The sequence below is a fragment of the Bufo bufo genome, chromosome 11, assembly GCF_905171765.1.
Source record: "Bufo bufo chromosome 11, aBufBuf1.1, whole genome shotgun sequence".
NCBI classification, from domain to species: Eukaryota; Metazoa; Chordata; class Amphibia; order Anura; family Bufonidae; genus Bufo; species Bufo bufo.
Genome location: NC_053399.1, coordinates 64,150,085 through 64,165,361, shown reverse-complemented (window position 1 = coordinate 64,165,361; position 15,277 = coordinate 64,150,085). Strand labels below are relative to the sequence as shown.

At 48.3% G+C, this 15,277-nt stretch overlaps 1 protein-coding gene across 2 annotated transcripts in view; it reads left to right on the top strand.

The window, feature by feature from the left end:
- The window catches only part of HEATR5A (HEAT repeat containing 5A), a 177,026-nt gene that overhangs the window by 54,742 nt on the left and 107,007 nt on the right, over positions 1 to 15,277 (top strand). For both annotated transcript variants that reach the window (XM_040411174.1, XM_040411172.1), the window contains exons 17-19: positions 1,017 to 1,207; positions 1,297 to 1,456; positions 2,502 to 2,691. In XM_040411174.1, coding sequence (XP_040267108.1) covers positions 1,017 to 1,207; positions 1,297 to 1,456; positions 2,502 to 2,691 — 541 coding nt within the window. The remainder of the gene's footprint in view (positions 1 to 1,016; positions 1,208 to 1,296; positions 1,457 to 2,501; positions 2,692 to 15,277) is intronic.

Genomic DNA, 15,277 nt, shown 5'->3' with positions numbered 1-15,277 from the left:
TTGATACGGGACTCTCCATATGCCTTGCCCTTTCCGTAAGAGGCGTATTCTCTCTACTTGGATTCAGTTCCTGCTAGATGCATTAATGCATTGCCACCCTTCATGGTGGAGTACTTGCACTACCACTGAGTGCAGTGCTTATCCCACCCTTTCATTGGTGGGATAAATGCAACATTGCCCCTTCCACAAGTGATCCACTACCGTAGGGAATGAGTACACATCTTGGATGCTGCACCTACACTACTCCACGGCTATAGATTCCTTAGCTTCTTCTACAAGTGGAGCGTAGCGAGTATCGATACACGCTGATGCCCTGTACTCTTCTTCTAATGGTATTTTGGTTTCCACGTTGTGTCCTTTTCCTTCGGTGCCGGTTTGGGGCATGAATAGGATAACCTCTCTCCTCACGGGGTTTTGACAGCCATATAAAGCAATTTGCCACTGCAGTTTTGCAAGGCTCGGTGGCTGTTAGGTCCTCCACATATCCCAAGATACATACAAAAGAATATAACACCACATTAACAGAATTATGATGTTGATACAACCACTTCATGTGTAATAAATTATCCCTTTCCGCTTCTCACCTTGGACATGTTGAATCAAGGCATACCCCTACATCAAACAAGAAGCAGAATGGTGTTTAAGGGTGGACATTTTGTTAAAATTTTACTTTTTTGGTATAACTGCAACAATTTCTGTACATATGGTGGTATAGAATCTGACTTCCCCTTTTGAGAACATGCCTTTCATAATAAGGCAAAATCGACAATCATCTAGACCTAAAATTTGATATTCTTATCATATGCGACATATGCCCACGCCAAGCCCCCTTTTTTAGACCTGACGTGAGTGGGGAAAAGTCGCAGATTGTGGTGCAAATAACCTTTGCGATGCAATCTGTGATACATATACACCAAAAAGTGCTTTATATCTGTTTGTAAATGACACCCTAAGTGTTTACCACATTTCATATGTATTATACGTGTCTAACATTCAGTTCTACTTTGTCTTTACAGCACTTGGCCTCCAACCACATTAATCTAGGGCCGGAGGAAACACGAAGACCATGTCTATCCTTGATTGTAGGAGCACTGGAGAGTAGAAACCCATGGCTGCGTTGTGCTGCTGTGGAATGTATGGCCAGGTTGGCCAATGTAGTGTCTGAACCTTTATATACTTCTAGTTTAGCTCAATCAAGCTTTGACAAGTAGGTAACTTGGGGTTATCTAATTATCTGGTCAGTCTTCTCTCCTTTAATCTCACATGTGAGCATATTTCCTTTTTCTTCATTTACAGGTTGAAGGTAGCTAGAGATGTGGTGGCCAGAACAGGTCACTCCTTAGCCTTAGGTTCTTTGCACAGGTACCTTGGAGGGATTTGCTCTACACAGCATTTAGCGTCCTGTGTTGCTGTGTTGCATTCGTTGTCTCAAGACACTACATCTCCTGAAGTTCAAGTGAGTAGAATACCAACTCTGCTTAGGCTGTTTATTGAATGTAGCCAAATATTTGGATGCATGATGTCGTACAAAAATGTGCAATTACAAAAAAATGTCAAGTTTATGAATTAGTTTATACGAGCCTTGTTTAAAGGGGTTGTCCAGTAGGGAAAATTCTTTAGAGAAGGCTCAAAGTGTGAAAAAAAGAAATAAAAGCAACCACGCTCACCCTCCTGTTCCAGTGCTTACCGGTCCCCATAGTTATTTACCGAGAATGGGCTACTTCTGGTGACCAAAGTTCCCCCCCCTACACTGCTCAATTTTATTTTGCAATGCTGTACTCCCAGTCCCTTCCCATCTCAAGCAAGCACAGACTTGAGAGAGAGAAAAGGTGGTGGTGGAAGGAAAAAGAGCTATTCCAGAGATACCCCATATGTTTTCTCAATACATTTTTCTGCTTTTTATTCTAAACTTGAATATTCTGAATCAATTATTGAATCCTCAGAAAACAACCAGCTTCTAGCAATAATCAAGCGAGTGAGAAATAGAAGTTTATATACCATTAATTTTTCTTATGTTAAGCAGTGTATCTTATAAACCCCTCATAATTGTACATTGTATCCTACACTTGAAGGGGTTGTCGAAGTTATAAGAAAATCCCCCAGTTATAAATTAATAAAGGAACATATACTAACCAATTAGTCCCCTGCCACTTCCAGCGCTGCAGCTTTGGTTTCTGTTTACAACCTGCAGCAGTGATTTAGCCGCATACGGCACGTGAATGCTTCAGTCAATTACTGGCCTCAGCAGTATATGGCATGCGACTGCTGAGGCAAGTGATTGGCTGCAGCAGTCAAATGGCGTATACAGTAACATCGCCCGTTTGTAAACAGAAACCAGCGTTGAGGACTGGAGCTACAGTGCTGGTAAAAGCAGGGGACCAAGTAGTGAGAATATGTTCGTGGGGGAATGTGGCAAACCCTTTGAAGAAAGTTAGGGATGTTTTTATCTATGTTAATTATTTAAAATATATTTAATTGTTATACTTTTGCTTCTTCTGCAGACCTGGGCACTGCACTCCCTTTCCATAGTCATTGATTCTTCTGGACCATTATATTATGTCCACATAGAGCCGACACTGTCACTCCTTTTGACTGCACTGCTTAGCACTCCTCCATCACATGCAGAGGTCCATCGCAGTTTAGGGCGCTGCTTGAGTGCTCTTCTGAACACACTTGGACCAGAACTCCAAAGTAAGTTAAATGAGTGTCTGTGTCTTTAAAGAGGACCTGTCGCCACTCCTGACGTGTGTTTTAATAGCTTCCCTATGTAATAACTATTCTGTAGCATCTATTCTTATGGCTCTATGTTGTGACATTCCTTTATTATTTGCACTAGAAGTTATGAATGAATTGCTAGCAGTCTGCAGTAAGGGTACAGAAGGGAGGTAAAAAGTTGGGGGTATGTACCTTCACAGACTGGCAGCACTGATTGGATAGAGTGAGTCTGTGCAGTTACACACCCCCAACTGGTTACCTCCCCTCTGTACCCTTACTGCAGACTGCTAGCAATTAATTCATAACTTCTAGTAGAAATAATAAAGGAATGGCACATCATAGAGCCAGAAAAATAGATGTTCCAGAATTGTTATTACATGGGGGATGCATTAACCACTTAAGGACCACAGGTGTATACCCCCCTAGTGACCAGGCCCTTTTTTACAAATCGGCACTCCACAACTTTAGCGGTTTATTGCTCTTCATGCAACTTACCACCAAATGAATTTTACCTCCTTTTCTTCTCACTAATAGAGCTTTCATTTGGTGGTATTTCATTGCTGCTGACATTTTTACTTTTTTTGTTATTAATCGAAATTTACCGATTTTTTTGCAAAAAAATGACAATTTTCACTTTCAGTTGTAAAATTTTGCAAAAAAAACCACATCCATATATAAACTTTTCTCTAAATTTATTGTTCTACATGTCTTTGATTAAAAAAAAATGTTTGGGTAAAAAAAAAATGGTTTGGGTAAAAGCTATAGCGTTTACAAACTATGGTACAAAAATGTGAATTTCCGCTTTTTGAAGCAGCTCTGACTTTCTGAGCACCTGTCATGTTTCCTGAGGTTCTACAATGCCCAGACAGTAGAAAACCCCCACAAATGACCCCATTTCGGAAAGTAGACACCCTAAGGTATTCGCTGATGGGCATAGTGAGTTCATAGAACTTTTTATTTTTTGTCACAAGTTAGCGGAAAATGATGATTTTTTTTTTTTATTTTTTTCCTTACAAAGTCTCATATTCCACTAACTTGTGACAAAAAATAAAAACTTCCATGAACTCACTATGCCCATCACGAAATACCTTGGGGTGTCTTCTTTCCAAAATGGGGTCACTTGTGGGGTAGTTATACTGCCCTGGCATTCTAGGGGCCCTTATGTGTGGTAAGTAGTTTGAAATCAAAATCTGTAAAAAATGGCCGGTGAAATCCTAAAGGTGCTCTTTGGAATGTGGGCCCCTTTGCCCACCTAGGCTGCAAAAAAGTGTCACACATCTGGTATCGCCGTACTAAGGAGAAGTTGGGCAATGTGTTTTGGGGTGTCTTTTTACATATACCCATGCTGGGTGAGAGAAATATCTCGGCAAAAGACAACTTTTCCCATTTTTTTATACAAAGTTGGCATTTGACCGAGATATTTCTCTCACCCAGCATGGGTATATGTAAAATGACACCCCAAAACACATTCCCCAACTTCTCCTGAGTACGGCGATACCAGATGTGTGACACTTTTTTGCAGCATAAATGCGCAAAGGGGCCCACATTCCTTTTAGGAGGGCATTTTTAGACATTTGGATCCCAGACTTCTTCTCACGCTTTAGGGCCCCTAAAATGCCAGGGCAGTATAAATACCCCACATGTGACCCCATTTTGGAAAGAAGACACCCCAAGGTATTCAATGAGGGGCATGGCGAGTTCATAGAAAAAAAATTTTTTGCCACAAGTTAGCGGAAATTGATTTTTTATTTTTTTTTTTCTCACAAAGTCTCCCTTTCCGCTAACGGGACAAAAATTTCAATCTTTCATGGACTCAATATGCCCCTCAGCGAATACCTTGGGGTGTCTACTTTCCGAAATGGGGGGTATTTATACTGCCCCGGCATTTTAGGGGCCCTAAAGCGTGAGAAGAAGTCTGGAATATAAATGTCTAAAAAATTTTACGCATTTGGATTCCGTGAGGGGTATGGTGAGTTCATGTGAGATTTTATTTTTTGACACAAGTTAGTGGAATATAAGACTTTGTAGGAAAAAAAATGAATAAAAAATTTCCGCTAACTTGGGCCAAAAAAATGTCTGAATGGAGCCTTACAGGGGGGTGATCAATGACAGGAGGGTGTTCAGGGAGTCTATATGGGGTGATCACCCCCCTGTCATTGATCACCCCCCTGTAAGGCTCCATTCAGACGTCCGTATGTTTTTTACGGATCCACGGATACATGGATCGGATCCGCAAAACACATACAGACATCTGAATGGAGCCTTACAGGGGGGTGATCAATGACAGGGGGGTGATCAGGGAGTCTATATGGGGTGATCACCCCCCTGTCATTGATCACCCCCCCTGTAAGGCTCCATTCAGACGTCCGTATGTTTTTTACGGATCCACGGATACATGGATCAGATCCGCAAAACACATACGGACATCTGAATGGAGCCTTACAGGGGGGTGATCAATGACAGGGGGGTGATCAATGACAGGGGGGGGAATCAGGGAGTCTATATGGGGTGATCACCCCCCTGTCATTGATCACTCCCCTGTAAGGCTCCATTCAGATGTCCGTATGTGTTTTGCGGATCCGATCCATGTATCAGTGGATCCGTAAAAATCATACGGACGTCTGAATGGAGCCTTACAGGGGGGTGATCAATGACAGGCGGGTGATCAGGGAGTCTATATGGGGTGATCACCCCTGTCATTGATCACCCCCCTGTAAGGCTCCATTCAGACGTTCCGTATGTGTTTTGCGGATCCGATCCATGTATCAGTGGATCTGTAAAAATCATACGGACGTCTGAATGGAGCCTTACAGGGGGGTGATCAAAGACAGGGGGGTGATCAATGACAGGGGGATGATCAGGGAGTCTATATGGGGCGATCAGGGGTTAATAAGGGGTTAATAAGTGACAAGGGGGAGTGTAGTGTGGTGCTTGGTGCTACATATTACTGAGCTACCTGTGTCCTCTGGTGGTCGATCCAAACAAAAGGGACCACCAGAGGACCAGGTAGCAGGTATATTAGACGCTGTTATCAAAACAGCGTCTAATATACCTGTTAGGGGTTAAAAAAAATCGCATCTCCAGCCTGCCAGCGAACGATCGCCGCTGGCAGGCTGAAGATCCACTCGCTTACCTTCCGATCCTGTGAACGCGCGCGCCTGTGTGCGCGCGTTCACAGGAAATCTCGGCTCACGCGAGATGACGCCAATCGGCGTTAGTGTAGCCTGGGAGCGCCGCAGCAATGACGCCTTTCGGCGTTACGTGTGCGGCAAGAGGTTAAGCTATTAAAACAGGCATGCCAGGAAAGGTGACAGGTCCCTTTTTAAAACTGTCAGCCATAGTCTCAAATTATAAGTTTTTACCAATACTTGTGACATGTACAGTTACCTGATACATAGATTTGTGGTTCAGCTGTTATGCAAGCATTTTCCAGCTAAAAGAGATTATAAGTAGGCAAGTATTACCCAACTGAAGGAGATAAGTAGTAATAGGCCTGTCCTCGGGGGCCCAGTTGCTCCTTTTGCCCCATTTTTCCCTCCATAGGCGTTGCTTTTCTTTTCCTGTGTTTTCTTTTCCGGCGTGCCCGCGGTTCCTACCCACCGACGGCGCTCCTTTTTCATCCGTCTCTTTAATCAAGGCCCTGGCTTTTTTCTCACCTAGGCCGCATCCCCTCCCATCCCCCTGTTGCTTCCCGGGCTTTTTTCTTGGCCTCTCCCTGCTCCTTTCAGCTCTTGGGATGGGTCTTCTCCCTTCCTATTTCAGTCAAGCGTGGGCTTTTGCCTTGGGGGAGGAGTTTACATTTCTTCTGCTTTTGGGCCTCCATCTTGCCAGCACTTGTGGATATCTGCCTGCTCTCTTCTGCGACTGCTGCAGCACCTCTTTGGGGACACAGCACCTGGGGTCCGGTAGGACAGCCCCTGGCTGGCTACTTTTCTATTTTTTTCAGGCTCCCACTCAGCCCTCATGTTCTCTTCCAGAGAAGACTCCCGTTCCCAGCCGTCAGGGTTGCCACGTACTTTGCGTGCACCTGTTGCAATAAGAAGTTGCCATGCGGTCAGCCTGCCCCAGTTTGTGCGCAGTGCCTTGGCCCCAGGCCCTCTCAGGACGCCGTGACCACCCCCTCGGTGTCGGTCCCTCCTGAATGGGCCTCTTCCCTGTCCCAAGCTATAGGAAACCCTGCCCGACTCTCCCAATTCATGGTGGAGTCGCTGGACCATTTGCCTGCCCAACTTGTGGCCTCCTCGGCTCCTCCAGGGACCCCTCCGCGGAAGGGGTGTGCCCATGTTCAGACACCAGGTTCTGCAAACGACCTTGGGTTGTCTTAACTATGTCCCGCTCCTCTTCAACATCCTTGGGTCACTCCCAGGACAAGTCTGAGGCTGGCGACAAATCCGCACCTTCCGCCACCTCGGGGGACACCTCTGACTCATATTCCGAATCAGAGCAGAGCACAGCCCTGTTTGCAGCCATGCAGGATCTCATCAGGGCAGTTAGGGACACTCTCCACGTGCAGGAAGACCCCTTGTCCTCGGCTCAGGAATCTGTATCTTTCCGCCGTTCTGGGCGCCCCGCTTTGGTTTTCCCTAACCGTGCGGATCTCTGCACACTCTTGGCCAAGGAGTGGCGTCACCCGGATAGGCGTCTTCAGCCTTCCAAGAGTTCGGACATCCTCTTTCCCGAGGAGTCCATTACTATGTGGTCTATCCCTCCTCAGGTAGATCCACAGGTGGCTTGTCTTGTTAAGGCCACCACCCTTCCTTTGGCCAACGCGGCTTCCTTGTCTGATCCGTCGGACAAGAAGATAGACTCCTTGTCCAAGTCTGCGTTCGTGGCAGCGGATTCTGCTATCCGTCCCGCCTTTGCTCCATCATGGGTGGCAAAGGCCTGCGTGGTCTGGGCCAAACAGCTTGTTCGGTCCTTTCCCCCGGATTCTACTCAGGGGGAGCTCCATCTCCTTTCCTCCCATCTTCTCCAGGCATCCCGGTATCTTTGTGATGTTTCCCTGGAATCGGCAGGGTGGCAGCTAACTATATGGCCATTCGTCGCCTGGTCTGGCTTTGTGGCTAGGCGGCGGATGCCGCCTCCAAAAAGGCACTGATATCTCTCCCATTCCTGGATGGTAGGTGGTAGGCTGAGGCCACGGGTGGGAAAAGTTCTCTCCTGCCCCAGAACCATCCCCGCCGCCGCCATCCCATGCCTACCTCACGATCACAGCGTTTGTCCTTCCTTCCTTCCGTGATTGTTCCTGTCCCGATCTCGGAACGTTTTCAGGTGTTTTACTCCAATCTCTTCACTGTTCCCAAGAAGGACTGTTCTCTTCGCCCAATTTTGGATCTGAAGGCGCTCAATCATTTTGTCAGAGTCCGTCACTTTCGCATGGAGTCCCTCATGTCTGTGCTTGCTTCCCTCGAGGTGGGCTAGTTTCTGGGATGCTTATCTGCATGTCCCCATGCTTAGCGCCGCAAAGTTAGGCCCCGGCTTTTCCACCCCCTAGTTGGGGGGGGGGACTCTCCCAGGCGCAAAATCTTCCCGCCGGGAGGTTCCTCCTCCCCCATGAGTTTGATCGGCGGACGCTCTACTCTGCCCCCGGCCCTGTAGGTTAACCCCTTGGTGCCAGCCACCCCAGGAAGCGGGCACCAATATGGAGGAGGCCTTTGGAGTATCCGTTTTTTTTCCTCCTGGATGTTTTTTTTGTGGCCCCTTCCTGCCTCTTCTGAGAGGCTGTGTTTTAAAAATAAATAAATAAATAATAATAAATAAAAAGAAAAATTAGTCAAATTATATTTTTTTTTGTTGTGCTGCGCTGGAAGCTGGCGTAGCCTCCCGCGGTGCAGCGCTGTCATGGGCCTGCTCTCGTTTTCTGATCTGGCTATGTGCGTGACCCCCCCTCCTTCCTTAGGCGGCATGTCGCGCTCACCAGTTGCGCTGCTGGCCAGGTGCATGACCAATATTGCGCCCTCCCTGAGTACGGTGTCGGCCGTGTCCATGTCCGCCTTCCATAGGCGAAATTCTGCACTTCACTGGATATGGTGCTGGACGTGTGCATGACCCCCCTTTCCACAGGTGGAATACTGCACTCTTACTGGATACGGTGCTGACCACGTGCATGACTCCTTCCATAGGCGGAATACTGCACTCTCCCTGGCTGCGGTACTGGCCATGTACATGACCCCCTTCTTTAGGCAGAATACTGCACTCTCCCTGGCTGCGGTACTGGCCATGTGCATGACCCCCTTTCTATAGGCGGAATACTGCACTCTCCCTGGCTGCGGTACTGGCCATGTGCATGACCCCCTTTCAGTAGGCGGAATACTGCACTCTCCCTGGCTGCGGTACTGGCCATGTGCATGACCCCCTTTCTATAGGCGGAATACTGCACTCTCCCTGGCTGCGGTACTGGCCATGTGCATGACCCCCTTTCTATAGGCGGAATACTGCACTCTCCCTGGCTGTGGTACTGGCCATGTGCATGACCCCCTTTCTATAGGCGGAATACTGCACTCTCCCTGGCTGCGGTACTGGCCATGTGCATGACCCCCTTTCTATAGGCGGAATACTGCACTCTCCCTGGCTGCGGTACTGGCCATATGCATAACCCCCTTCCATAGGCGGAATTATGCACTCTTACCGGATTCGCTACCGGCCTTGTGCATGACCCCCTTCTATAGGCGGAATACTGCACTCTCACTGGATTCGCTGCCGGCCATGTCTATGACCCCCTTCCACAGGCGGAATACTGTTCTCTTGCCGGATACGTTGCTGGCCGGGTGCATGACCCCCTTCTTTAGGCGGAATGCTTACTCTTTTACTGCATGCGGTGCTGACCATGTACAGGACCGCCTCCCCTTTCCATAGGCGGAATATTGCTCGCTCATGGGATACCATGCTGACCTTGCACATGCTCTTTTCTTAGGCGGCATTTCGCACTCTCACGCAAGTGCTGGCCACGTGCCTGTCCCTCTTCATTGGCCGAGCAGTGGCGCACTCACAGGTTCTGTGCTTGTCGCGGGCTTGAACCATCCCTTGTTGGATTGTTGCACTCTTGCTTGCTGCGAGGCTACCTGTGTGTGTGTCCCTTCCCTGGGCGGGCTTCCTGCGCTCCTACTGGATTCTGTGCGGCCATGTGCATGGCCCCTTCTGGACGGATTATGGCTCTTCTGGTTGCGGTACTGGCCGCACATATGGCCTCCACACTGTGCAGTGCTTCTTGCGGACTGTACCGGCCTTGGGCATCCCCCCCTCCCTTAGGTGGGCTGTTCCGCTCTTCCCAAATGCAGTGGTTGCCATGCGCATATCCCCCTTGTGGCCTGTTTGCGTTTATGCGCATTCTGTACTGGTCTTGTGCATGACTCCCTCCGGCTGGCATATTGCACTTCTCCAGGCACTGCGGGGCTCTGTTGTGACCCCTTCAACGTGTTGATTGCCCTATATGTGCAACTTCATGCGCACACTGTGAAGTGTACGCCGTCTGCGTTTCCTCCTCCGTACGGGGTTGACATCCTGGCTGCTTGCGGGGCTGACCATCCACATGCCCCCCTTCCTTCAGCGTTTCTCTTGGGATAGATGCTGGCCGTATGCTTCCACTCTTCTCCGAAGAGGTAATTCTGCTGGGGTCATTGCGCTTCCACTCGTGTCAGTATCCACCATATTCCTTGGTCCTTCCAGGGACCTCCAACTGGGTTTCTTCATGGTTCGCCTTCTGCGAGGTGGTATGCCAGGCGACGCATGGAGTGTCGTGTGTTCCACCAGTTGAGCCGTCTCGCTATGTCTCCGGCTGCCCTGTCACCATCTCCTCCTTTTCGGTTGGAGTGGTTAGGACGGCGTTCTGCCTTAGATGCTTCTTCTAGCTGGCTCTGTGATTTGCTTCCGTTCAGGGCATCTCCCTCTGATGTGGCTTCTGCCCTTAATATTTCAGTTGTATTACAGACTATGTTGGAGGCTCCACCGGTCCGTCCGGGGCACTTGGTCTCTATCGGAGTCCAAACTTCCGATCAACGTCCTGAAATTGAGGGCGATCCTCCTGTCCCTCCGACACTGGACTCCCCTGCTAAAGGGTCATCCCGTCCTGGGTTCAATCGGACAATGCCACGGCCGTGGCGTACATAAACACCAGGGGGGCACTCGCGGCGATGCAAGAGGTTGCCCTCATTCTCCTCTGGGCGAAAGCTCATGTTCCGGCCTTATCAGCGATTTATATTCCAGGGGTGGGAATTTGGACGGCGGACTTCCCCAGCCGGACTACCATCGACCCGGGCGAGTGGTCTCTACACCCGGCCGTGTTCGATGCCATTTGTCTTCATTGGGGTCGCCCTGATGTGGACTTCATGGCCTCCTGGTTCAATCACAAGCTTCCCACCTGCCTGGCCAGAGCAAGGGACCCGTCGACGCCCTAGTTTCTTCCGTGGCACCAGTTTTCCCCTCTGTCTTTCCTCCCGTTCCTCTCCTACTCCGGCTTCTTCGGAAGATCGCGGCAGAGGGCATTCCCACGATCCTGGTCGCTCCAGATTGGCCTCGCCGGGCTTGGTACACCGACCTGATGCTGCTCCTGGGAGACGCGCCGTGGCCGCTGCCTCTCAGGGAAGATCTTCTTTCACAGGGACCGATCTTCCACCAGCATTTAAGGTCTCTACGTTTGACGGCATGGCTATTGAGACCGCTGTGTTAATGCGCCTTTTTTTTTTTCACTGATTTTCTGCACCATGATCCGTGCCCGGAAGCCTGCCTCATCCAGGATCTACTATCGGACTTGGAGGTCTTACCTGGGATTCGGTGAGACTCGGCGGCGTTCCCCCTCTCCGTTTTCTCTTCCTATGGCTCTGTCCTCCCTCCAGTCCGGTCTGGACCTGGGACTGGGCCTCAGTTCTCTGAGGGGTCAGGTGTCGGTGCTGTCTATCCTATTCCAGCGTCCCCTGGCCCCTCTAGGGCCTGTCAAGACATTCCTCCAAGGGGTGGCTCACTCGGTTCCTCCGTACCGCCCCCCGGTTCTCCCCTGGGACCTGAATGTGGTGCTCTCGGCGCTTCAGGTCTACCTACGCCTTCTGTCCTGTAAGGTCGTGTTTCTTGTGGCCATCCCGTCTCTCCGACGGGCGTCGGAGTTAGCGGCCCTTTCTTGTTACGAGCCTTTTCTGGTCTTTCACCAGGATAAGGCTGTTCTCCGTCCCTTCCTTCCTTCCAAAGGTGGTCTCCGCCTTTCATATCAATGAGGACATCGTCCTTCCCTCCTTGTGTCCCTCCCCTTCCCACCCCAGGGAACGGGACCTGCATCGTCTGGACGTTGTCAGGGCCTTGAAGATGTACTTGGAGGTCACAGGCTCCTTTCGGCGCACGGACTCTCTTTTTTGTGATTCCGGAAGGTTCGCGCAAGCGGTTGGTGGCCTCCAAAGTGGCTTGCCCACTTCGTCAAAATTGGCCATTGCTGAGGCTTACCGCGCTAACGGCAGAGTCCCGCCTTTTCGGCGTCACTGCTCATTCCACCAGAGCGGTAGGTGCCTCCTGGGCCCAGAGGCATCGGGCTTCAGCTGAACAATTGTGGAAGGCGCCCACTTGGTCCTCCTTGCACGCCTTTACCAAGTTCTACAGGGTGCATACTCAAGCATCGGCGGATGCTGCCTTGGGCCGCCTGGTCTTGCAGGCGGCAGTTCCTTGATACCTACGGTGGCTTCGCCTTGGGGTTGTAGTCCCTCCCCTCTTGGACTGCTCTCGGACGTCCCAAGGTCTTCTGTGTCCCCCAAGGAATATGGGCGAAAAAAGGAGATTTTTGTATAACTTACCAGTAAAATCTCTTTCTCGCTCTTCCTTGGGGGACACAGCACCCGCCCTTCATTGATTGATTGTTTTCTACACGGTTATGATCTTGGTTGCCCCGTTGGGTAGTTGACTTGTTGATTCCATTGTTGGTCGTTACCTTTTTCACTACTTGGACACGCAACTGTCAGTCTCTCTGTCCAGGCTGAGGGTATAGCTGCTGGAGGAGGGGCTTAACAGTTTTCACTTAGTGTCACGCCTCCTAGGGAGCTGAGCTATACCCGAGGTCTTCTGTGTCCTCCAAGGAAGAGCGAGAAAGAGATTTTACTGGTAAGTTATACAAAAATCTCCTTTTTCGTTTCCAGGTCTAGGGATCCTCAGGCCTTTGCGGTAGACGCCTTGGTGCTCCCATGGTCCCAATTTAGTCTCCTGTATCTCCTCCCTCCCCTTCCGCTTCTTCCTCGTCTAATCAAACGCCTCAAATTGGATCGGGTGTCGGCCATATTGGTGGCTCCGGACTGGCGTGGTACGCAGACCTTGTCTTCCTGCTCGCCGACGCTTCATGGCGGCTACCACTGCGTGGTGGCCTCCTTTCGCAAGGTCTGCTGTTCCACCCGAGTTTACCTCAGCTTCATTTACCGACGTGGCTGTTGAAGCCGCGGTCCTGAGGTTCCGCGGCCTCTCCGAGTCAGTCATCCAAACCATGCTTCATGCACGTAAACCCCAGTTGGCCAGGATTTAACATCGTACCTGGAAGGCTTATTTTGCCTGGTGTGAATCTGGCGAGGTTCACCCTCTCCTTTTTTCCGTCCCTAGGATTCTTGCCTTTTTTCAGGCCGGCCTTGAGAAAGGTCACCGCCTGCCCTCCCTTTAACCACTTCCCATCTGGGCCCTTTGCCCCCTTCCTGACCAGGCCAAATTTTGCAAAACTGACATATCTCACTTTATGTGGTAATAACTTTGGAACGCCTTTATTTATCCAAGTCATTCAGAGATTGTTTTCTCGTGACACATTGTACTTCATGATAGTCATAAATTTGAGTCAAAATATTTCACCTTTATTTATGAAAAAATCCCAAATTTACCCACAAATTTGAAAAATTCGCAATTTTCTAAATTTCAATTTCTCTGCTTTTAAAACAGAAAGTGATACCTCATAAAATATTTATTATTTAACATTCCCCATATGTCTACTTTATGTTGGCATCATTTCGAAAATGTCATTTTATTTTTTTAGAAGGCCTAGAAGTTTAGAAGCAATTCTTCAAATTTTTAAGAAAATTGCCAAAACCCACTTTATAAGGACCAGTTCAGGTCTGAAGTCACTTTGTGGGGCCTACATAGTGGATACCCCCATAAATGACCCCATTGTAGAAACTACACCCCTCAAGGTATTCAAAACCGATTTTACAAACTTTGTTAACCCTTTAGGCGTTACACAAGAATTAAAGGAAAATGGAGATCAAATTTTTAAATTTCACTTTTTTGGCAGATTTTCCATTTTAATCAATTTTTTTCTTTAACACATCGATGGTTAACAGCCAAACAAAACTCAATATTTATTACCCAGATTCTGCGGTTTACAGAAACACCCCACATGTGGTCGTAAACTGCTGTATGGGCACACGGCAGGGCGCAGAAGGAAAGGAACTCCACATGGTTTTTAGATGCCATGTCCCATTTGAAGCCCCCTGATGCACCCTTACAGTAGAAACTCCCAAGAAGTGACCCCATTTTGGAAACTAGGGGATAAGGTGCCAGTTTTATTAGTACTATTTTTGGGTACATATGATTTTTTGATCATTCATTATAACACTTTATGGGGCAAGGTGACCAAAAAATTGGTTGTTTTAGCACAGTTTCTATTTATTTATTTTTACAGCGTTCACCTGAGGGGTTCAGTCAAGTGACATTTTTATAGAGCAGATTGTTACGGACGTAGCGATACCTAATATGTATACTTTTTCTCATTTATTAAAGTTTTACACAATAATAGAATTTTTGAAACAAAAAAATTATGTTTTAATGTGTCCATGTTCTGAGAGCTATAGTTTTTTTATTTTTTGAGAGATTTTCTTATGTAGGGGCTCATTTTTTGCGGGATGAGGTGACGGTTTTATTAGTACCATTTTGTGGGACATACGCGTTTTTGATCACTTGGTGTTGCACCTTTTGTGATGCAAGGTGACAAAAATTGCTTGTTTTGACACAGTTTTTTTTTTTTTTTTTTTACGGTGTTCACCCGAGGGGTTAGGTCATGTGATATTTTTATAGAGCTGGTTTTTACGGACGCGGCAATACCTAATATGTATACTTTTTTTTATTTTTTCTATTTTTTTATTTTTTTTTTTATTCCTTACTTGGGATTTTTTTTTTTTTTACATGTGAAACTTTTTTTTATTTTATTTTTTCAACCCTTTATTTTATTTTTATTTTATTTTACACTTTTCGTCCCCCAAAAGGTCATACAAGACCTCTGGGGGACATTTACTTCACTTTTTTTTTTTTTTTACACTGTTGATTTCTCCTGTAACTGGGGCTGACATAGTAGCCCCAGTTACAGAAGAAATGCACCCCTAGAGAGGCTGTACAGCAGCAATCCAGCGCTGTACAGCCTCACAGCAGGGCTGATCGAGGTCTCTGAGAGACCTCACACAGCTCCTGCACTCTCCGGTCACGGCGGTCACATGACCGCCGGGCCGGAACAGGAAGCGCACAGCGCTTCCTGCTCTGCAGACACAGCGCTCGGTGAGCGCTGTGTCTGCAGCGATCGTGAAGGCAGGGACACCTGGGCACTGTCCCTGCCTTGTCTTAGGGT